General features: G+C 46.8%; 1 protein-coding gene across 1 annotated transcript in view; it reads right to left on the minus strand.

Annotated features, from left to right (window-relative positions):
• Positions 1-20419, minus strand: part of LOC115643598 (bone morphogenetic protein receptor type-1B-like) — a 36068-nt gene extending 15649 nt beyond the window's left edge. The window contains exons 1-5 of the mRNA XM_030547610.1: positions 20347-20419; positions 18405-18408; positions 16143-16201; positions 8514-8610; positions 982-1084 (exon numbers count right to left, since the gene is read on the minus strand). Coding sequence (XP_030403470.1) covers positions 982-1084; positions 8514-8610; positions 16143-16201; positions 18405-18408; positions 20347-20419 — 336 coding nt within the window. The remainder of the gene's footprint in view (positions 1-981; positions 1085-8513; positions 8611-16142; positions 16202-18404; positions 18409-20346) is intronic.
• Positions 20420-23538: the final 3119 nt, after the last annotated feature.

Here is a 23538-nt window from a genome sequence, read left to right on the forward strand (position 1 = left end):
AAAGATTACTTAAGGATACATCTACACTGCAAACAAACAAACAAAGAAAATGCGGCAGCCCAGTCTCAGAGCCCAGGTCGACTGACTTGGGCTCACACTAGAGCACTGCAGATGTTTCTGCTTGGGCTGAAGCCTATGCTCTGAAACCCAGCAAGGGGTAGAATGTCAAAGCCTGGACTCCAGCCTGAGCAGGACTGTCTACACTGCTATTCTTACCCTGTACCCTTATTCAACACCCGGTAGCAAGAGCCCAAGTCAGTTGACCCAGGCTCTGAGGATCGCTGCCATGGGCGTGGTCTTTTATTGTTTTATTTTGCAGTGTAGAGGTACTCAGAGTCATCTTCATTCCACCGGCTGTTCTGCCTCCACCGTCATGCTGAGGTCTGCACGGAACAGCTGGGGACTTAACCCCGAGTGATTTCTCTGTGTTAAACATGGAAGCCCAAAAGAGAATTGCTACATAGTGTGAGAAGCTGGTGGCAGTACCTGAAATGGACACACATTTCTCTCCCTGGAACAAGAAAACCTTCATAAAGGTGTATCCCCAAATGTACCAGCTGGACTGTCTACACCTACAGGACTTACGTTACACATCAGTGATACGCAACAACTCCGCATGTGAAAACAGCAACTTTTTTATGGCTACGCAGCACACAGCAGTTTGGGAAAGGAAGGGAAGAATGTCTTACCTAATTGAAGCTGCAGGGGGAATTTAGAGATTCAGAATGGAATTACCAGAGTGGTAGTTTCACCAGAAGAGCAGGGGCTAACATTAGTGAACTAGCAATACGGTGTGCCTGAAGAAGTAGCAAGAGTTTTGGGGAGCAGACTCCATTTCCTCAGCATTCCGTGCAGAGAGCACATTCCCCACATGACCAAAATTCAAAGCAGCAGATGTGTGCATTCATCCTGACCACACTGTTGCTGGATGAAAACTATCACAATAGCCAGACCAAACCTTGATCATAACTGTTTTCTTACCTGGCATTGGATGTCTAAGCCTTCGAAGCGTAGGCATCCTGAGGCAATTGTATGTCCTCCAGACTCTTCATCTTCTACTGTGGTGAAACAGTAGCCATCAGTCCTGAAGATTGGAAAGAGCAAAGCAGAGTTAGGTTTTTTTTAAAATGAGAGATTTGCTATTGGACATGCTGTGCCCCACAAACAAACCGTTGATAAATCAACACACTTTGAACAGCAATGTAACAAAATGCATATGACTAAACTATTATCACGTTTAAAATCTTATTTATTTACGCAGTGTTATTTCAACGTACAAAACAAACAAATGCTTATCCTAGGCTCCTGGCACGCATACACTGCTGGATTTAATTTTAACTAAGACAGACGGCAATCACAAACTGATCACTTTTCTTCATAAAGAAGCCAGGCCACAAAGCTGACATTGTCACACAAACCCCTAACCCCCATAATTAAAAATCTTCACCCAAGGCCTGTCCCCTCTGTACAAATGTCTATCCCAGTGGCTCTCAATCCATGGCCTGCAGGCCGCTTGCGCCCAATCAGCGCACAGCTGCGGCCCGTGTGATATCCTCAGGGCCATAGAGGTAGAGTTATATATTGTGTGGATATGGCCCACATAACGCATGGAGAGTTGCATATGCAGCCCACAGTGGTAAACAGGTTGGGAACCATTGGTCTCTCCTAATCGATGGGTCTCCAGTGATGCAAAGCCTATCTTAGGAAAAGCATCAATGCTAAAGCAGGCCCACTTGTGTGTGCACACACTGTACAGAAGCAGACCTGAAGAGGCCACCGTCACTGAGCTAATGACCATGAAACACTATTAAGAGTGATAGTGGTCCTCCTTACTTTAACCATATTGCAAACTGCAACACTGTTGCGTCCAAATTCTTGACGTATCAATATCCTTCATAACTGCTTACCTGGGTTATAAGCCTAAAGTGATCCATTTTACTTCCGTTTACAAGAACAAGTACAACAGAGGACAAGTATACTAACAGATGGCGAGATGGTGCTGGTGACAAATGTCCTTCCCTAATGAAGGTCAAATGCATGAATGTTATCAGGGAAACAAAAAGAGCGCCTGCATCCGAGTGAAAATCTTCTCTGCTCATTTCTCATCACTTTCTGGGGACTCAACACCCTATCAACACGAATGAAAATTGTCCTGATCATAAGAAATAAAACAAATAATAAAAAAGAAATAGCCCCTTATCCTCAAACAATCAAGTCCTAGAGCAATATAATGTTTTATTAACCTCTTATTTTCTTTCGAATATTTATGTTTATTAGATATTTTCATAACAAAAGAACAAATGAACAAGGACAAAAAAAGAGAAACAGACAGAAGAAGTAACTAAATGGTTTTACAAGACTTATATAAATTGGAATTTCAAATAATTATTTTTTTTACTTGAAAGAAAGGAAAACTCAACAAAACAAACAAACAAAACCACAAATGCCAATAAAGACGTTGTAGGGAAAGAGGAACATCCTGTTACACACTGAAGGCATAAACACAATTTGGAAATATTAGCTGTGGCACAGAAGGACGCCGGATAGGAAAACACCAAACATTTGCTGTGGCACATTTTTAAATTAACTGTGTGAAATCTAGTCAGAGTAAGCTTGTTTCACAGTTATTTTCAACAACAGGACAAGTTACTAACTTCTGGATCTGAATAGTAACCAGTTGCACACTACAGATCACTTTCTCACAAAAGCACACAATTTACTTTTATACTACTTAGATGTGGTGCATGAGTAAATTAAGGAAGACAACAACCCTTTTGGGTAACAACTCCCATGACTTCATTACTCAGTCTCAGGATAGGAATGACAGGATTGCCAAGAAAAGAGACTGAAAAGAATCCATTAGCATACAATATTATATTATACTACATTTTATTTGTTTACATGGTGCCTTAGATTCAAAGCAATGAGTAAATGTAACTCAGGGACACAGTAACGAAACAGTGAACTGCAATCAACTGAAAAAGAAAAGAAGTCAACAATTGATGTTCTCTAATAAAGTCAATATACACAAGGAGGAGAAAGAAAAGAATCATATCATTAGAAGAGGTGCTATTAAGGGAAAGATAAGACTCAGGAAGTTTTGGCGTTCCACTGACTTTCAACACGACATAGACTCATAAATCAGTTTTGAAAATGGGACATAGGCTCCTAAGTCACGTAAGTGCTTGTGAAAATTTTACTTCTGATGTAAAATGACAAAGCAAGTTAGATCATGGAAAGCAGAGGGGGAGAGAGATCAAAAACTTTGAGGGATAGAGGAAATGATTCTTTTCGGAGACAGCAATAGAAGAATGTCGCACAATCTTCAGCCCATGAGACAATGAATGAAGAATGTGGAACGAAATTAAAAGGGGAACGTTTTATATAGGAAAAATGAGATTTGAGAGGGAGAATTTTCAGTGTAAAAGTTACCTTCACCCCTTGGAAAGCCACCCAGAGATCTGGGCAAGAGAATAGAAGAGAGAGTGTCTCCTAGAACCCCTGGAAGAGCTCTGCTGTGCTGGTGGGGAACAGATCCTCAAAGGGTGACTATAACACACTCTATATACAGAGGAGTGCATAGCACACTCCAGCTGCACTGTTCAGCCGTGTCAGAAATTAAAATCTTTCCATCATTAAAAACAATCTGAACAAGCATGCAGCACATCTATTATGCTGTAGTTCACTGCATATTACATGTAAGTATGCGTGTATAAGACAGAATGATGAATACGGGGGTCCCCTATATACACTGGGGTTGTGTTCTTGAAAAGGACGGTGGACACCGAAATGACGTATACCGGTGAATTTTTCCCCATAAGAAATAATGGAATAAGAGCTGGATGTGTTCACAACTTCACCACACTCGCCTATGACAACGCTCTTTTCACCTGAACAGTGTTACCTTTTTACACTGATGGCTTATACAGCACACATTTTACACACAAAAACATTGAACAAAAGAATGTAGAATCCCACTAACACTGTTCAAACACACAGAACATTTTAACACAGTAAACACGGTACAGTGATACAGGATACAACAATGCCAATTTTGCTAAACTTAGCTAGGGGTGGCGGCTGGGTTTTCTTGGGTTGGCTTTTCGGTTGCAGAAGTCTTTAAAAAGGATTTTGTCGATGTCTGCTCTCCTTCATGACCCTTTGAATGATAGATCTCCCTGTAGCAGGCCACTGCATCACAGAGCCCTGGAGACTTTGGCAGACCATAAAATGAAAAGGATCACCCCTCTGTATGATTTCCGTCATCTCACCCAGCAATCTAAAGAAATGGGAGAGATACTTTGTCATTAGACTCCTGGCTTCCTGCCCTATGTCACCCTCATCATCGTCCTTGCTTTCTTCAGATATCCGTTGTTGGTCCAGCTCAATCAGTTCCTCATTTGTCAGTTGCTCAGCGTGAAACTCCAACAACTCCTGTACATCATCTTCCTCCACCTCCTCAAAGTCAATATCCTTCCCCAACTTGACAATTCCTTGCTCGAAAGCAGAAATGGCATCAAATTCTATGAAGCTGTGGACAGCATCTAGCACTGCATAGCGCAAAACACCATTCATACATTGCGAAGTGACTTCTTCCCATGACGGATCAATGTTTTCCATGCCGTTCATGAAGTTGTAGGACTTCCAGAGCTCCTCTACACTGGGCTTTCCTTCACCTGCCATCTCCTTAATCAGCATGGAGAATGTCCTCCGTAGGTAATAAGCCTTGAAAGTGGCCAGCACACCCTGGTCCATAGGCTGCAGCAACAATGAGGTGTTGTGCGGCAAAAATAGGACATTGACCTTTAGGCAGAAGGCTTCATAGTCCAGTTCATGGACGCTTGTGTTATCCAGCAGAAGGAGAATCTTTAAGGCCAAATTTTCCTTCTGACAATAAGCCTTAAATTCAGGGACGGCATGGTCTACAAACCACTCATGGAAAATACTGCATGTCATCCAGGCCTTTCTGTTCGACTTCCAAATTACAGGGAGATGAGACTTGACGTAGCCCCTCATTACTCTTGGGTTTTCATTGTGGTCGACAAGCAGTATCAGCCTGCTCATCACTGGCAATTAGGGTTTGGACTTTCTGCCTTTCCCCAGACCTGCCCCACTTAGGTATTTTTGTCTCTAGCTCCCTGCAACCAGGCCCTTCTCCCTCTACAAGCAGAGGAAGACTGTTTCTTCTGCCCCTGGCTTCTCCGCCTTTATATGGCCAGCTGAGTCTGTTTGGGGAATGGCTCCAGCTGCAGCCACTTCCCTCAATCAGCCCAGCCTAAAAACTGCTTTCTCCAGCCACAGCCCCCTCCCAGGGCTGTTTCTAACCCTTCAGGACAGGAACGGAAGTCCACCCCGCTACAAGGAGAAACATTGTTTATAGAGAAGCAGAATGAAAGTTCCTGCTTGTTTTAAGGCACTGCAATGTGCAAACAGGAATTCAGACTACAGTGAAGGGTGAAAATGGTTAAAGGTTCTATGGTGTGAGGATCCCAAAGTAAAAGGAGTTCCAGTTTAGCAGGGTAGGCTCGGCCAAGTCTCTTGAGAACTGACTACAATACAGTCAAGCTGACTGGTGACCTCACAATCTCTCTCAGTGCTATCCCCTTCATCTTAGTATCCTTCCATCCAGAGCTGAAGAAAAGCTCTGTGCAGCTTGAAAGCCTCTCTCTTTCACCAATGGCAGTTGGTCCAGTAGGAGATTTTACCTCATCCACCTCGTCTCTCTATCGCTCACTCACTCCTTCCCACCTTCAGCAGCTGGGCACCCTTCGCAATACAGAGGTCCCTTTGCATCTCTCTGCCTTAATTCTGAATTATGTTCGGAAAATTTTAGAAAGAAAAAAAATATTAAAAAGTAACTGGAATCTGCAAATATAAGGAAAATCGGGGTTACCTGGAGCTCAGACATAGGTTCTACAATGATGGGAGGTGTACAAATATTAAATCGTTATCCTTGAAAAGAGTCCTTATATATTACATTTGGTAAGAGGCCCCTTTGAATTATATCTTTACTTTATTGCTGATAAATCATAGGGTATCTTTACAAAGAAATATAGTATAGGAAGTATGGTACAAACTTCCATTTTCCAGCTACTGGCTTAGCAATTTCGTCTTTTATGCCGTTGCTCAGTGTGAAATGAACAAAGAGTACTGTGTTCAGATGACATAGGAAAGGGCAACTGGTGGGGGAAAATGAAAACGTTTCAGGGGTCAAAAGGTTGTGCTGGGCTGGAGGGAGAATAAGGTTTTGTGAGGTAAACTCCGGTTTAAACTAAACATCTGACACCTTAATTAAAACTGGAAATAAAGCTCCAGAGAGGTGTGACTCCAATAAGGATGATTTTGCGACAAATGTTTAACAACGGAAGACTCGGGTTAACAGAACATAAATTTAACATTAATTTCCCCTCTCGTTCGCGCTGACATGACATCGTATTCTGGTATTTCACTTTTTTTTTTAACTGTTTGTAAGTGGTTAGCTTTAAGTACACATAGCTGAAAACAGCTAGAGGTTATGATGTAAAACTAAAGGGATGTTTTAAAAGTATGACATCGAAGGACTCTGAATAAATTCTGATGTTTCTCTGTGGGACTTGTGCTCCTGGCTACACTGAAAACGTCCATCGGCACAGCTGTGTCTCTCCGAGGTGTGAAAATATCACATCCTGAGAGACGTAGTTCTGATGACCTAACCCCTGGTGGAGACAGTACTAGGTCAACAGAAGGAACGATTCGTCCATCGACTTAGCAATCACCTCTCGGAGATGAGGTAGATTAACTACAGGGCCAGGAGAACCTCACTTCCTATTGCTGTAGTGACAGTCTAGACTGCAGCACTGCAACTGCAGCACTTTAAATGTAGCTATCACCGTAGGCTGGTCTACACTAGAAAATTACGCCAGTTTAACTATGTTGCTCAGGAGTGTAATAAATTCACACCTCTGAGCTGTGTTGTTAAGCCGACCCAAGTCCCCGCATAGACAGCACTAGGTCGATGGAAGAAATCTCCTGTTGATCTAGCTGCTGCCTCTCAGGGAAGTTGGTTACCTATAGTGACAGGAGGACCTACGTAGTGCCTACTCTGAGATGCGACAGTGGCACATCTGCTGCCAGTGTAGTGCTTTAAGTATAGACAAACCCTCAGAAACTTCACATTACACTGCTAATGAGGTGTTAGCTTGGTGGCAGGTTCTGCTTCTAGCTCCTGGGGATGCTTCCACCAGCTAACTGAATGTTTCCGAAGCGGATACCTTTGTGTTTTCTTATTTTCTAATCAGCTGCAACTTTTTAGTTACTGCTTCACAAGTGCTCTGCTGTGAAAGCTGGTATGTGTAAAAACAGTGGCTCTCCTTAGACATGACCAGGAAATGACTGATTCCCACAGCAGAGAACCTGCAAACTCATAGTCATGTGTGGAGTTTTAAACCTTAAAAACAAAAGACCACGCAATAGCGGTTAACTGCTGCTCCTAGACAGAGCGCTAGGACTTGGAAGAGGAGTGGAAAGTGGGACAGAAAAATACTATCCAAGGCTTTTATCAAAGCTTTGGCACTTTTAAATCTGACAAGTCTTGAAATTGCAGGCTGTGCAGGATAGCGTTGAACTGAGAAGCAACTGGTTTGTTTTTTTTTTAAAACCCTCTAAATCTCTATCAATATCTTGAACAATCTTGGAGATTCCTTTCATCCTGTTCTTTTATAACACTTTGCCTTGAAAAGTAGTCCAGTATTAATAAAATATCAGACTCCCTGTAACCTCCACAGATTGAACTGCATACCCAGCTGGAATGTCCGGTCACAGTAATATATCTGTGTCCCAGTTCTAGAGTTCTTGCATACCCAATACTCCACTGGACTCTGATGAAAGCCTAAAAGCTGTAGGGACTTAACATTAAATAGCAAAATCTTCAGTATTCCACATTCCTTACAGAAGCAGAACTCAGAGTTCCTCACATACGGGGAAAAGAGAACAGAGTTGAGATTCACCACACCAATCTGACAGCAGCATTTTCCCCTCATGTTGCTACAAGAGAGGCTAACCACATATACATCCTGGGTTAGATTGTGCCATTATTTACCCGCTAACCACCACTAACCCTCCAAAGAGGCAAAGCATTACACTACTGCAGGAGAAGCACAATTTCTTTAATGCTGGTCCTTATGCACAGGGGAAGAGCAATTTGTGCCATCCATCCATAAGCTATGGCTTGTTCTTTTTGATAACCTATTTGTAGTTCAACTCTGTTTCATATGCAAATTATTAAGACAAGTATTGGCCTAAATGTTCAACCTTGAATGCATCAAGTTAAGCCCCTAAAAATCTGTATTTAGGCACCTAAATAAAAATGGTCTGATTTATAGAGCACCCACCACCCATTTCATTTGATACTGATTGTACTAAAGGTGCCTAAAGCGATTTAGATGCCGAACTTGAGGCACCCAAGTTTTAAAAGGTTGATTATTGTGCATAACCTTCCCCCACAGAATATCTGAAATACTAGTTGTCCCATCAACCTGCAGGTGCTGTTGACCGAGTCCGCTCTACAGTGGAGATTACAGCGACACCACATTGGCTTCTGGGTAGGAGCAGGTACCGTACTCTCACCGTTGGCTACAAAAGAAAGAAGAAATGTAAGTTTCCAGGTGGGAGGGGGACGTGCAAGACTCTGAACTAGTCTCATTTTTTTTCTTACTCTCAAAACTTTCAGACAGTTCTTTGTTTTGTGCTGGAGATTAAAGCGCAGTTTTAAGTTGAAAGGTGACTCTAAAAATGTAATTGTGGGGTTTTATGTTTATTGCGCCTCAATGTTTCCATATCAAATTTTCTAATTGTATAAATTTTCTAACAGCCATCCACACAACCTCAAGTGGGAGCTGAAAATAGGGTGACCAGACAACAAATGTGAAAAATTGGGACAGGGAGTGGGGGGTAATAGGAGCCTATATAAGAAAAAGACCCAAAAATCAGCACTGTCCCTATAAAACCAGAACATCTGGTCACCCTAGCTGAGAATCAAATGATCCCCCTCCCTCCGCTTTTGATGCATCATTACCAGTACCAGATTCTGTAAAACAAATTCTGTACTTGGTTACACCTTTGCAAACGTGGCTTCATACTTAACCCTCAGTTGTACCTGTGCAGCCCCACTACCTTCAATTTAAAAAAACAAACAAACTGTTAAAACCAACTTATTTTTGTCACCAAAAGCAAGGAACTATTACTTTAAATATACATAGTGTAGTCTATTAAGCAAAGAAGTGCCAGGTTTTATGTAGTAACTACAGAGTAGAAATGCACTTTAGGATGAACAATTGCAAGCCTTATGGAGGTTATTAATCCCTTCTCAAACCAGCAAGCATGAGGTGATTTAGGGCTCTGTCTTTTTTGGGGGAAGCAGGGGGTTCAAAGAATTCTCTGCCTCAGCATGTTAATGGCAAGAATGTGATCAGGATAGAATGGGATGGCAGAGGCTGAAGGGGTAAAAGGCTAGAGGGACAGGAACCATAGGGCTATCCCCCTCAACCGTTCCCCCCTATTAGGCCCAGTCTCCTCATGGGACTCACAGGGTGCTTTTGGGTTTCAGACTGGGATACTCTCTCTCACACAGCACTAAAAACTTACACAGAGTTAGCATTTCAGTCTCAAGGACAAAAAAAATTAGCTCAGCATTAAAACCATCATTCTTACTTTTAATTTTCTCCCTCCTCCCCTGCCTGTAATCTCTTTCAAGTGTCATCTAGATCCAACTCTTATAACAACATTATATAGGTGATCTCTCTCCTGCCGTCCATCCCCACCGTCTGACAAACAGAGGCTACGGACATCATTCCTTACCCATCCTGGCTAATAGCCATTAATGGACTTAACCTCCATGAATTTATCCAGTTCTCTTCTAAACGCTGTTATGGTCCTAGCCTTCACAACCTCCTCAGGTGAGGAGTTCCACAAATTGAGTGTGTGCTGCGTGAAGAACTTCCTTTTATTTGTTTTAAACCTGCTGCCTATTAATTTCATTTGGTGACCCCTAGTTCTTGTATTATGGGAACAAGTAAATAACTCTTCCTTATCCACTTTCTCCACATCACTCATGATTTTATAGACCTCTATCATATCCCCTCTTTAGTCTCCTCTTTTCCAAGCTGAAAACTCTGAGTCTCTTTAATCTCTTCTCATATGGGACCCGTGGAGCTTAGACATCACTGGATAACCCCCTCCACACACACACACCAAACACTCTCGTCTTACTTCTTTATTTACAATCTTCAGAAACCATTTGCATTTTCATATTTTTGATTCCTGGTCTGTTTCTCCAGATCCAACCAAACACTTTTTCTCATGCCTCCAGCAGGTCTGCAGGCAATGAGCATAGTTTCCTCTGCAGTGACTATTTCTTACCACTTGGGTAGCTGTGATGCAACTAAGGACAGGACAGGGAGACTAGCTTTCCTTCTCTGCTCTCTCCACCGGCGTGGAGTTGCTGGGCAGAAAAAAAGAGAGAAAGAAGCAGCAAAGGGGTGGCAGAAAGGGGTAGCTCAGTGGTTTGAGCATTGCCCTACTAAACCTAGGGTTGTGAGCTCAATCCTTGAGGGGGCCATTTGGGAATTTGTCCCCCTTTGAGTGAGGCATTAGACTAGATGTCCTCCTGAAGTCCTTTCCAACCCTGATATTCTATGAAAGCAGCTGCTTCAGCATGTTAATGGCAAGAAGGTGATCAGGATAGAATGGGATGGCAGAGGCTGAAGGGGTAAAAGGCTAGAGGGACAGGAACCATAGGGCTGTTTCCCCCTATTAGGCCCAGTCTCCTCATGGGACTCACAGGGTGCTTTTGGGTTTCAGACTGGGTCACTCTCTCTACACCTGGATAAACTCTGCACACAGAGCTTAGCTTTTCCATCTCAAGGAAACCTGTCCAGATAACAGCTAAAAAGGCTGTACAAGCTTTAGTGTTCTCCTCATTCATTGAGTGACACAAATGAACACAGTCTTCAGCAAACTATGAAAAAAGGTTCTGAGCTCATAAGCTTTGATAAAAGTGCAACCTGATGGTGAAATGCCTGAGAACCACTGATCTACAGAGAAAACTTGGATTTGCGGAGATTATAGCCCTCCCATTCCAATTTCACCTCCATGGACCATGGCAGAAAATATCAAACTATCCCTATCAGGAAAAACATCTGAATACAACCAGCAATGTAATGCATGTGAAAGAGAAAGAAAAGCCCACGGAATGTACAGTCAAAGACCCATGGAATATACATGAATGGCCTGGGCCCTCATCCCACTCAACCCCATGAGAGCTCTGAGTACTCAGAACTCCCGAAAGCCAAACCAAAAACTCATTGTGAAGTATTTGCATTTGGTGCACAATACACTTGGCTTCCCCAGAGTCACAGAGCTGCTGCTTCTTTTTTTTTTAATCTTAGCAAAATCAGAAATTAAAACCAATTTACACAAGAAATTCACTGCATCTGATGTATTCTCTACTTTCCCGTAGCGATGATTAATATTATTTTCTTTTTTAAATAAATTATATTTACATTATGATCTGCTTCTACATCTCTAAAAATGGTTACATATGTATTTATCAGATTTTTAAATCCAGCCTATATGCAACAAATTAACATTAATAGATGTTCTCTTTGTGGCTCACCGGAACACAGATTTTTAAACTAAATCCTCATTCAACAAGCCTTCACAAAGCATGTTTTCTGACTATATCACACTGTTCCTTGTGGATAAGGACTGAACTTTTAAAATGTTCCAGTCAAATATTTTCAGACGTCTGGCTCATGGGGCAGGAAATCTAAATAAAAATATTATTAGTATAGAATCATAGAAGATTAGGGTTGGAAGGGACCTCAGGAGGTCATCTAGTCCAACCCCCTGCTCAAAGCAGGACCCATCCCCAGACCCTAGTTCCCTAAATGGCCCCCCTGGGTTTAGCAGGCCAATGCTCAGACCACTGAGCTGTCCCTCCCATACAACTGATAAATCATCATAGCTCCTCTTCCCTATTCCAATTAAAAAGTGATCCAGGACCATCTCACTTGGATTCAGGAGAAAATACTAAGTACAAAAATCAAAATAGCAACTGGATTTTTTTGCCAAAAAGCAGAGTCTATATCTGCATATTAAAATATAATTACGGCACGGATGAGCCAAGCTTACAAAACACTGCGCTGACATAATACACAAGTGCCACTGCCCTTCCAACTAATTGTGTTTTAGTTGTTCATGGCTAGAAGTAAAATTCAGTATCAGTTCGGACTGTGCCGCAGAGTAACAAGGCCTTTTTGAAATAGATTTATATTTGAGACATTTCTTTTTCAGTTCCATGACATGAGTTGTGTCATCTCCCCTCTCTTAAGGACATATTTTCAAATGAATCCCAAGCCAGCTGCGAAATTCAGGCATGCAGAATTTAAATACACGCTACCGTAGTTGACACAGATTGTGTCCTCTGTGCAGGCAAGTGATTATACACATACACTTGACATTACAAATGTACGGTACTTTTATGATATTTGGCTCTCTGATTAATCCATCCTGAATCTCTCCACAAGCCCCAAGCCCCTGTTTGCCAGCACTCATTGCCTCTTCTCTTGGTGCCAGAGGCTACAGTTACACTACAGAGCTTATGGGGACGCAGCTGCACCAATGCAGCTGTGCCTCTGTAGCGTTGCTAGAGCAGACATTCTCAGCTGACAGGAGAGAGCTCTCCCGTCGACTTAATTACTCCAGGCCACGCACGCGGTAGTAGCTATGTTGGCAGGAGAAGCACTGTCCACACTGGCACTTAACTCGTTTAACTTATGTCACACTGGGGGTGGCTTTCTCACACCCCTAGCAACATAAAAGACGGTTACTCACCTTTGTAACTATTGTTCTTCGAGATGTGTTGCTCATATCCATTCCAGTTAGGTGTGTGTGCCGCGCGTGCACATTCGTCGGAAAACTTTTACCCTAGCAACTCAGTGGGCCGGCAGGTCACCCCCTAGAGTGGTGCCGTCATGGTGCTCGATATATACCCCTGCCGGCCCACCCGCTCCTCAGTTCCTTCTTGCCGGCTACTCCGACAGTGGGGAAGGAGGGCGGGTGTGGAATGGATATGAGCAACACATCTCGAAGAACAACAGTTACAAAGGTGAGTAACCGTCTTTTCTTTTTCGAGTGATTGCTCATATCCATTCCAGTTAGGTGAATCCCAAGCCTTACGTAGGCGATGGGGTCAGAGTGAAATGTGGCAGAATGAAAACTGCTGAGACAGAGGCTACAGCATCTCTTGACTGTTGAACCAGGGCATACTGCGAAGCAAAGGTATGGACCGAGGACCAATGGAGCTGCGCGACAGATCTCGAGGGTAGGAACACGAGCCAGCAAGGCGGCAGATGAAGCCTGAGCCCTGGTAGAATGCACGATGATGTGGCTTGGGGAAATATGAGCCAAATCATAACAAGTGCGGACGTACGCCATCACCCAAGATGAGATCCTCTGAGAGGAAAACAAGCAAGCCCTCCCTTTGGTCTGCTACCGTGACAGAGCTGGGGCACCTTACGAAATGGTTCTGTCAGCGCAATATAAATGCGAGCACTCCACAGATGTCCAGGGAGTGCAATGGTTGCGCCCATTGCATTGAGCTGTGGGTAACATGAAAGGCCGAAACCACCTTAGGGAGGAAAGCCGGGTGCGATCATAACTGCACCTTGTCTTTGTGAAACCTAGTGTACGGCGGAACCACCGTAAGAGCTCTGAGCTCGGAGACCCGTCTGGCCGATGTAACAGCTACGAGGAAAGTTGTCGTCCAAGACAGGTATAGCAGAAGGCCGGTCGCGAATGGCTCGAATGGGGAGACATAAGTCTGGTTAAAACTAGGTTGAGGTCCCAGGTTGGGGCTGGGCGGCGCACCCGAGGGTGCAAGTGCTCCAAGCCCTTGAGGGACCTCGAACCCATAGAGTGTGAGAACACGGAACGTCCACCTTAGCCTGGCTGGAAGGTAGAGATGGCTGCCGAGTGTACCCTCAGCGATGATACCGCCTGGTCCTGCCGCTGAAGGCCAGAGGCAGGCCAAATAGAGGGGATCGAGACCTCAGTAGGAGCAAGATAGAGCGTATTGCAGCTGTAGAAGAAACGCTTCCACTCGGCCCGGTACGTTGACCAGGTGGAAGGCTTCCTGTCACCCTGGCTCAGTTACGCAGCAGCCACACCATGAGGCGAAGAGGCTGCAGGTCCGGGTGACGAAGCCTGTCGTTGCCCTGAGTGATGAGGTCTGGGTGGGGTGGCAGGGTAATTGGGTCGGTTACTGACAGGCCGAGCAACGTGGTATATCAGTGCTGCCTGGACCACTCTGGAGTGATCATGATGATGCGCGCTCTGCCCCTGCGGAGTTTGAGCAGGACCTAATGAACCAGTGGGAACAGTGGGAAGGCATAAAGGAGTTGGCCTTTCCACGGCATCAGGAATGCGTCCAAGATCGATCCCAAGGAGAGACCTTGGAAGGAGCAGAACATCTGGCATTTTCTGCTCTCGCGGTGAGCGAACAGGTCTATGTGAGGAAACATCTCCACTTCTGGAAAGCAGAACGCCTCACATGGGGCAGAGTGATCACTCGTAAGACAGGAAAGACCTGCTGAGTCAAAGCGCCAAGACGTTCCGAACGCCTGGGACAAAGGACGTCACCAGCTCCATTGAGTGGGCCATGCAAAAGTCCCGGAAATGGATGGCCTCCTGACAAAAGGTGGGGAGGACCATGTCCCTCCCTGGTTATTTATGAAGCACATGGCCGTTGTGTTGGCTGTAAACACCGAGATACCACGGCCTCGCAGCTGCCACTGGAACCCCTAGCACACCAGGCGGACTACTCTCATTTTTGGGGCATTGATGTGGAATGCCAGCTCCCGAGAAGACCAAAGGCCTTAAGCTCGGAGGTGACCATGAGCACTCGAGCAGAGAGATAACACGTCCGTCGTCAGGGGCAGTGAGGGCTGGGGCGGATGGAACCGCATCCCTGCCCACACCAGGGAGGGAGTTAGCCACCACTCTAGGGAGCCTAAGGTGCTCGAGGGAACGGTGACTACCATAACCATTGGCTCCCTGTCCGGGTGGTACGCCGAGGTGAGCCGGACTTGGAGAGGACGGAGGCGGAGCTTGGCGTGTTTAGTTACAAACTTGCGGGCAGCCATGGACCCAGGAGACTGAGACAAGTACGAGCCGAGGTCGTTGGGAAAGCCTGCAGACCTCGGATGATTGTTGCCATCGCCTAAAACCGCAGTTGTGATAAGCAGGCTCCGGCTAGGTAGGAGACCAGGATAAGCCCTAGGAAGTCCAACCTCTGCGTGGGAACCAGAGTGGATTGCTCTATAGTAATCATCAGGCCTAGACCTGTGAATAAGACCGTGACGATGCCCACGTGCTGAGTGGTTTGTGTCTCGGAGTCTCCTCAGATAAGCAAATCGTCCAGATACGGAAAAACGCATATCCGACATCAGCGAAGGTAGGCGGCGACTATGGCCGTAAACCAGAAGTACTGACGGTTGGCTAGAAAGCGGAGGTATCTCCTGTGCGGAGGGAAGATGGCGTTGCGAAAGTATGCGTCCTTCATATCGAGGGTGGCATAGTAGCCCCCAGGAGGCAAGGATGGAATAATGGTTCCCAGGGATACCATGCGGAACTTCAACCTTATCCTAAACTGGTTGAGTCCGTGCAGGACTAGGAAGGTCTGAGACCTCCGTTCGAGTGGGGGAATAGGGCATAACGGGAGTAAACCCCCTTGCCCCTTTCATCAGTTGGCGTCTGCACCTCCTGTACGAGGAATTGCTCGTGAGAGGGGTCCCTGAAGGCGGACAGGGCTGGAACAAATTAGAGGTGGTACCTATGCTCCACCGTGCGCAGGACCCAGCGATCTGAAATTAACTGGGGCCACGCCAGGAGAAAGCGGAATTGGGATCCTGGCCTGTGACTGGTACATCGCCCTCAGGCGCATCTTGGAAGGTTCGTCTTTGGTCCCAGTGGTAATTGTGAGGGACCTTGACCTTGGCTCTTTAGGGGTCCTGACGTTCGTCTGCGACCACCTTGGCCTCGCCGTTTGCCAAAGTCCTGTCTCTGGCTAGGCACAGAGTATGGCGGCTGGGGACAGAAAGGCCTGCGTTTGGTCGCTGGCATATGCATGCTGAGAGAGCACATTAGGACCCTATTGTCCATCAGGCTTCGCAGCCTGGGGCTGTCTTTGCCGCGAAGAGGCCTTTACCAACAAAGGGTAAATCTGAATGGCATACTGCAGCTCCAGCCGGAGGTTTGAAACCCAAGCCATGAGATGCACCTCATGGCGACACCTAAGGCCATAGTCCTGGCTGCTAAGTCTGCTGCGTCCAACGAGGCCTGGAGGGACGCTCTGGGTACCTTTTTCCCCCATCCTCCAAGACGGCAGCGAACTCTTGGTGGGAGTTTTGAGGGAGAAACTCCATAAACTAAACTACCTTCACCCAGGTGCTATAATTATAGCAGCTAAGCAAGGCTTGTTGCTTTGCTCTGGCGCCCGCTGGCCATGCCAATACCTCTCCTTAACAGACTGAAAGACTAGTGAGCAGAGAGGAGAGCGGACAGACGAGTAGTCATACCCCTTAGAGGGCCCCATACCGGGTCCTCTACCTCTGGGACCTCCTCCACCTCAGGTTGTCGGGGGGCGTATCAGAATCGTGGTCCTGAGCATAAGATCTGCGCATGTGGGATGACACGGATGCGTGTCTGGATGGCCATGGAGGTACTAAAAGAAGGCACGGGCAGAGTCTCTGACTCTATCGGACCTTGCCCAACTAGGCACCGGGGACCGGCACCGGGAGGCGTACCGGTACCTGGAACGAGATCCAGACCTGCAACCAGAACGGTGCCGGGAGGTCGACCGAGATCTCGAGGCTCGGGGAGAGGATACAGGAGTCAAGGTACCTGTCGCGGTGCCGGGAGTCGGAACAGTGCCGATAGCGGGTCGGCGAACGGGATACTGACCAGTGCGGCGAGTGCGACCAGTACCGATGAGGAAAACAGCACCGGGATTGCAAGTGGTGTCGGGTGTGCCGACGGGACCTGGAGTGTCTGCGGGACCGTGATCATGAACGGTGCCGCTCTGCTGTGCTGAAAGAGGACGGTCATATGAAGAGACTGTATTACCCACACCGGCGGTGCCGGGGTCAGGCAGCATCGACTCTGTCATGGCAATGAGATCCCTCGCCGTTGGTAATGTCTCCGGCGTGGAGGGAACAGCAGGCTCAACCACAGTGCATACTGGGGAGCTGTCAGGCACCGGATTCGACGGCCCTCGTGGGACCAGGATCGACGGTACCGAGGTCGTCAGAGCTTCAGTAGGTGTTGGTGCCGGGCGATCCGACTTAGACGAGCTCTCTGGCTGCGGTGCCGTCGGCACGGAAGCAGCAGGAGCAATAAGCTCAACCACGGCGCGTGCCGGGGAACCGACAGGCACCGGATTCGACGGCCCTTGTGGGACTGGAATCGACGGTGCCGACGTTGTCGGTGCCTCAGAGGTGTCGGTGCCGGGCGATCCGACTTAGACGAGCTCTCTGGCTGCGGTGCAGTTGGCACGGAAGCAGCAGGAGCAGTAAGCTCAACCACAGCGTGTGCCGGGGAGCCGTCAGGCACCGGATTCAACGGCCCTTGTGGGGCCGGGATTGACGGTGCCGACGTTGTTGGTGCCTCAGCAGGTGTCGGTGCCGGGCGATCCGACTTAGACGAGCTCTCTGGCTGTGGTGCAGTTGGCATGGAAGCAGCAGGAGCAGTAAGCTCAACCACGGCGCGTGCCGGGGAGCCGTCAGGCACCGGATTCTATGGCCCTTGTAGGACCGGGATCGACGGTGCCGACGTCGTCGGTGCCTCAGCAGGTGTCTGTGCCAGGCGATCCGACTTAGACGAGCTCTCTGGCTGCGGTGCAGTTGGCACAGAAGCAGTGGGAGCAGTAAGCTCTACCACGGTGCGTGCCGGGGAGCTGTCAGGCACTGGATTCTATGGCCCTGGAGGACTGGAATCGACGGTGCCGATGTCATCGGTGCCTCTGCAGGTGTCGGTGCCGGGCAATCCGACTTAGACGAGCTCTCTGACTGCGATGCAGGTGGCACGGAAGCAGCAGGAGCAGGGGGCTTAACCACGGCACGTGCCGGGGAGCCGTCAGGCACCAGCAGGAATCATAGGCTTTCTCGACCTCGGAGGAAGGGAGCAGTGCCGAGTCGACTTCGGTGCCGGCGACGGCCGGTGCCGAAAGGCCTTGGCACTACCGGCGGGGTCCAGTGCCGAGGAGGCGCTTCTGCCAGCCGCTTGATCATCGCTCGGCGCCAAAGGTGGAGGGGTAAGTGAAAGTCCCGCTCCTTTTTGTTCTCGGCTTAAAAGCCTTGCAAATGGGGCACTTAGCTGTCAAGTGTGATTCCCTGAGGCACTTCAAACAGGAGTCGTGTGGATCTCCCTTCGGCATCGGCTTCTGGCAGGCCGAGCCCATTTTAAAACCCGGTGAGCCGTGCATTGGCTCCGGCACCGGGTTCATGGGAGGGGCTACTTCCTGAACCACGCTAACTATTACTAAACTAACTATGTTAGCAAAGAAAAAAAACGTATAACTATACAAATATATATATAAAAGGATTATAACTGCATAACTATATACGAGAACTACGAGTAGCTAGGGAAGTGGAGGTCAGCTATGCCGCGCTCCACTGTTCCAACGACCGACACTGGCGGTAAGAAGGAACTGAGGAGCGGGTGGGCCGGCAGGGGTATATATCGAGCACCATGACGGTGCCACTCTAGGGGGCGACCTGCCAGCCCACTGAGTTGCTAGGGTAAAAGTTTTCCGACGAATGTGCACGCGCGGCGCACACACCTAACTGGAATGGATATGAGCAATCACTCGAAGAAGAACTTATCCTGACCTAAGCTGTACCCAGCGAGGGTTGGGTGGGTGCATCAGTTCATCCCGCCAGAAAACACCAACACAGTGTGCTGAGTTATTTGATGGGAAAGTGAAACCCGATGCCCAAAAGTCTCATGGACTTCAGTGATGCGCTGAAATTTCCATATTTTGCCGAATGAGCTGCTCAACCATTTGCAAGAATTTTAACTCCTCTGAGGCAAATGCCACCCTGCCAAGTCACCAGGCCAACCAGCAAGTCAGTGTTTTATGTAACTGAATAACTAACAGTATAAATTAGTGTACTGGTTAGCTGCCAAATAGGGAGTGAATTGAACTGCCTGAAGCTCCTGTGGGGCTAACCACACACATGCTGAACAAGGATGCTGCTTTTGACATGCAATAAAAGTCTCATTCTTTTACCTCCTACTATAACCATCCTCTGAACTGACTGTGTGGAAACACCAAGCAAGGAAAAGAATCTGTAAGTAGTTAGTGAGTGCTGAGGTACAAAACAAATCTCTGGCTGAAAAAATGGGTAAATTCAAGAGCAAGTGGTACTGATTTACTCTGTTTGACAGGAAGCACAGTTTGCATTTGTATCCCCAACCTTTAAAAAGAATTGAGGAAAAATAAAATGTCAGACATAACCTCACTCAGGTTCCATATTGGGCAGTTTTAACGCGGTACTTTTAACCAAGATACAGAACTGAATTTTGAAGCTTCAGCTTAACTTAGCAAGATTTACTCAATTACTACACAGAGTTTTAAGAAGTAAGATGGCGTCTATGCTTCATAAACAGTTTCCCCAATATAAACTGGAGATTGGTCCAAATCACTCAGTTAAGAACCATATTCCAAGCTAGTTGTCATCAGGGAAGGTGGGACCTTGAGCTGAACTTCACCATAGTTCAGGGTGTTGGGATCCACAGTTTTATTTGGGCTCGGTGCACAGAGCAGACTCATTAAGTTAATTTTCTCCTACTGATTATTACCTTCCTACCACACATTCAATCTTTGAGAGCAAATTGACTCTACAAAGGTACTTCTACTGTTTCTTCTGGCCATTTGGTTTAACTGTATCATGTCCTATTAGGAAGCCAGAGTAAGATTTCCTAAAGCACCAAAAAAAAAAAATACTCTCAAACAAACCACATGTCCAGTACTGAAGGATTGTAGGTACATCACAGAACACTGAACTGTTTCATACAGTGGTCTCCAAAGTGGGGTGCGCAAGAAAATCCTTTGGGGTGTGTGGCAGGAGGAGTGCCATACTGACAGCTAAAATGCTGTACTTTTCCAGACTGCACTGTGGTTTGGAGAGTTGTAAGCTGTGATTCTCCATACTAAACGTTTCCTTTCATAATAAAATTGAACAGTTACCTTTTATCTTTCAGCTCACCACCCTGTTAGAATTACATTGCGGAACACTTTTTTCTCCTTACCCTTCATGTGCATGGAGAGTAGCACGATCAAGGAAACGTGAAGCTGCCAGTTTGATGCTTCCAGCCAACCCATTGCTGCAGGAGAGGAGTGATTCTGGTTTGCCTATGTTCTTCTGGGTAGTCCCTGTACTTTGCCTCTGTCAGATCCTCAGACAAGTCTGCCAGCAAGCCTGACAGAAGAATGTGAAAGACAAACCTGTTACAAACCAGTTCTGTTACCACGTATCAGAGGGGTAGCCATGTTAGTCTGGATCTGTAAAAGCAGCAAAGAATCCTGTGGCACCTTATAGACTAACAGACGTTTTGGAGCATGAGCTTTCGTGGGTGAATACCCACTTCCTCAGATGCATGTAGTGGAAATTTCCAGGGGCAGGTATACATATGCTAGCAAGCAAGCTAGAGATAACAAGGTCAGTTCAATCAGGGAGGATGAGGCCCTGTTCTAGCAGTTGAGGTGTGAAAACCAAGAGAGGAGAAACTGGTTCTGTGGTTGGCAAGCCATTCACAGTCTTTGTTCAATCCTGAGCTGATGGTGTCAAATTTGCAGATGAACTGAAGCTCAGCAGTTTCTCTTTGAAGTCTGGTCCTGAAGTTTTTTTGCTGCAGGATGGCCACCTTAAGGTCTGCTATAGTGTGGCCAGGGAGGTTGAAGTGCTCTCCTACAGGTTTTTGTATATTGCCATTCCTAATGTCTGATTTGTGTCCATTTATCCTTTTCCGTAGAGACTGTCCAGTTTGGCCGATGTACATAGCAGAGGGGCATTGCTGGCATATGATGGCGTATATTACATTGGTGGATGTGCAGGTGAATGAACCAGTGATGGCGTGACTGATCTGGTTAGGTCCTGTGATGGTGTTGCTGGTGTAGATATGTGGGCAGAGTTGGCATCGAGGTTTGTTGCATGGATTGGTTCCTGAGCTAGAGTTATTATGGTGCAGTGTGCAGTTACTGGTGAGAATATGTTTCAGGTTGGCAGGTTGTCTGTGGGCAAGGACTGGCCTGCCACCCAAGGCCTGTGAAAGTGTGGGATCATTGTCCAGGATGGGTTGTAGATCCTTGATGATGCGTTGGAGGGGTTTTAGCTGGGGGCTGTATGTGATGGCCAGTGGAGTCCTATTGGTTTCTTTCTTGGGTTTGTCTTGCAGTAGGAGGCTTCTGGGTACACGTCTGGCTCTGTTGATCTGTTTCCTTATTTCCTCGTGCGGGTATTGTAGTTTTGAGAATGCTTGGTGGAGATTTTGTAGATGTTGGTCTCTGTCTGAGGGGATAGCCACTATAGCAGACCTTAAGGTGGCCATCCTGCAGCAAAAAAACTTCAGGACCAGACTTCAAAGAGAAACTGCTGAGCTTCAGTTCATCTGCAAATTTGACACCATCAGCTCAGGATTGAACAAAGACTGTGAATGGCTTGCCAACTACAGAACCAGTTTCTCCTCTCTTGGTTTTCACACCTCAACTGCTAGAACAGGGCCTCATCCTCCCTGATTGAACTGACCTTGTTATCTCTAGCTTGCTTGCTAGCATATATATACCTGCCCCTGGAAATTTCCACTACATGCATCTGAGGAAGTGGGTATTCACCCATGAAAGCTCATGCTCCAAAACGTGTTAGTCTATAAGGTGCCACAGGGTTCTTTCCTGCTTTTTCTGTTACCACATAGACCTCAGTTGATCACCTCATGGGGAGGACAACAGCAGGGCAGCAAGGATCCCAAGCTAGACTAGATTGCTGAGACAGGAGTATGGCCTGACTGCCCACACAGGCATTTGTGTAAACTTTGAAGCTGCCCCCACCCTCAGTTCCTTCTTGCCAGAAACGCTGACAGGGGGGAAGGAAGGTGGGTCATGGAATGGATATGAGCAACACATCTCGAAGAACACCAATTACGGAACAGGTAACCGTCCTTTCTTCGTCCAGTGCTTGCTCATGTCCATTCCACATTAGGTGACCCAGCAGTTCCTGTGGAGGTGGGTGGGAGTGCACAGAAACACAGACTGTAATACAGCTCTGCCAAGCCAAGGCCCCCCGGACGTCCAGTCTTGTGTGGCCTGCGACACAGCACAGGCAGGAATACGTCCCGGCTCAAGTGGTAGGAAGATACCAGCTTTGGTAGGAAGGCTGGGTGGAGCTGCAGCTGGACCTTGTCCTTATAAAACACTCCCTTTACAAGAACTCTAGTTCATACGAACAAAGCCTAAGCAACGCTAGTAAGAGCGGCAAACATCCCATGCACCGCCACTGGCTGCAAGAAGGAATTGAGGGTGGGGAGAACCGGCAGCACCCCCTATACCATGCCATGCGGGCACCACTCCAGAGGGGGCCGGAGCAGGTCCCCTATGGATACTGCTGGTGGAAAAACATCCCACACCGGTGCATGTGGAGAGCACACACACAATGTGCAATGGACATGAGCAAGCACCCAAAGAACAGCTACCATTTACTAGTTCAAACCAGCAAGGGACCCATGCCCCATGCTGCACAGGAAGATGAAAAGCTCCAAGGGGGTCTGCCAAACTAACCAGGAGGGAAATTCCTTCACAACCCCACGGATGGGTCAACACCATTTACATAATCAGATGTTCACTACAAAGGTTAAAGGGAGACAGATGTACACTACAGAATAGCTCCCCAGGTGTACCTGTGTAACTCATCAGGGTTCTAGGAATACCAGTGACAGTCTCTCTGTTTTATGTTGCAAATGCTCAGCTGTGGACTGTGCACTTAAGCAACAGTGGTCTGTATGTGCGGATGGGAGGTGGGGGGAGAGAGGACCTTCTTTCCTACCCTCTATAATCAAAATGCATTCCAGGGATTTATATGTTTCCCAGTGGTTATCTTCATCTCTCAGTGACGCCATTTTTTTTACCATATCCTTAGAAATCCATAAATAACCCCCACTGACTTGAGAACTGATGTTTCTGAGGTAACAATTAGGCTTCATGGATTAATTTAATCTAGTGTAACTTCACTGACTGCAGTGGAATTACACCAGAGATGCATTTGGTCCCAGAGCCACTATCCACAAGTGTACAACTGAGGGCCAAATGCTGCAGTCCAGCTGAGGAATGGATCCTGGTAACACACAGGAAAAAAGGGTAGCCAGCTACATCCTGCTCACTTTTGTGAGATGAGAAGTCCCAGGATTTGGCCCCTCTCTCTAAAAAAAAATCTCCCCCTGAACTATCATTTT

The sequence above is a fragment of the Gopherus evgoodei genome, unplaced genomic scaffold (assembly GCF_007399415.2).
Source record: "Gopherus evgoodei ecotype Sinaloan lineage unplaced genomic scaffold, rGopEvg1_v1.p scaffold_63_arrow_ctg1, whole genome shotgun sequence".
Taxonomy (NCBI): domain Eukaryota; kingdom Metazoa; phylum Chordata; order Testudines; family Testudinidae; genus Gopherus; species Gopherus evgoodei.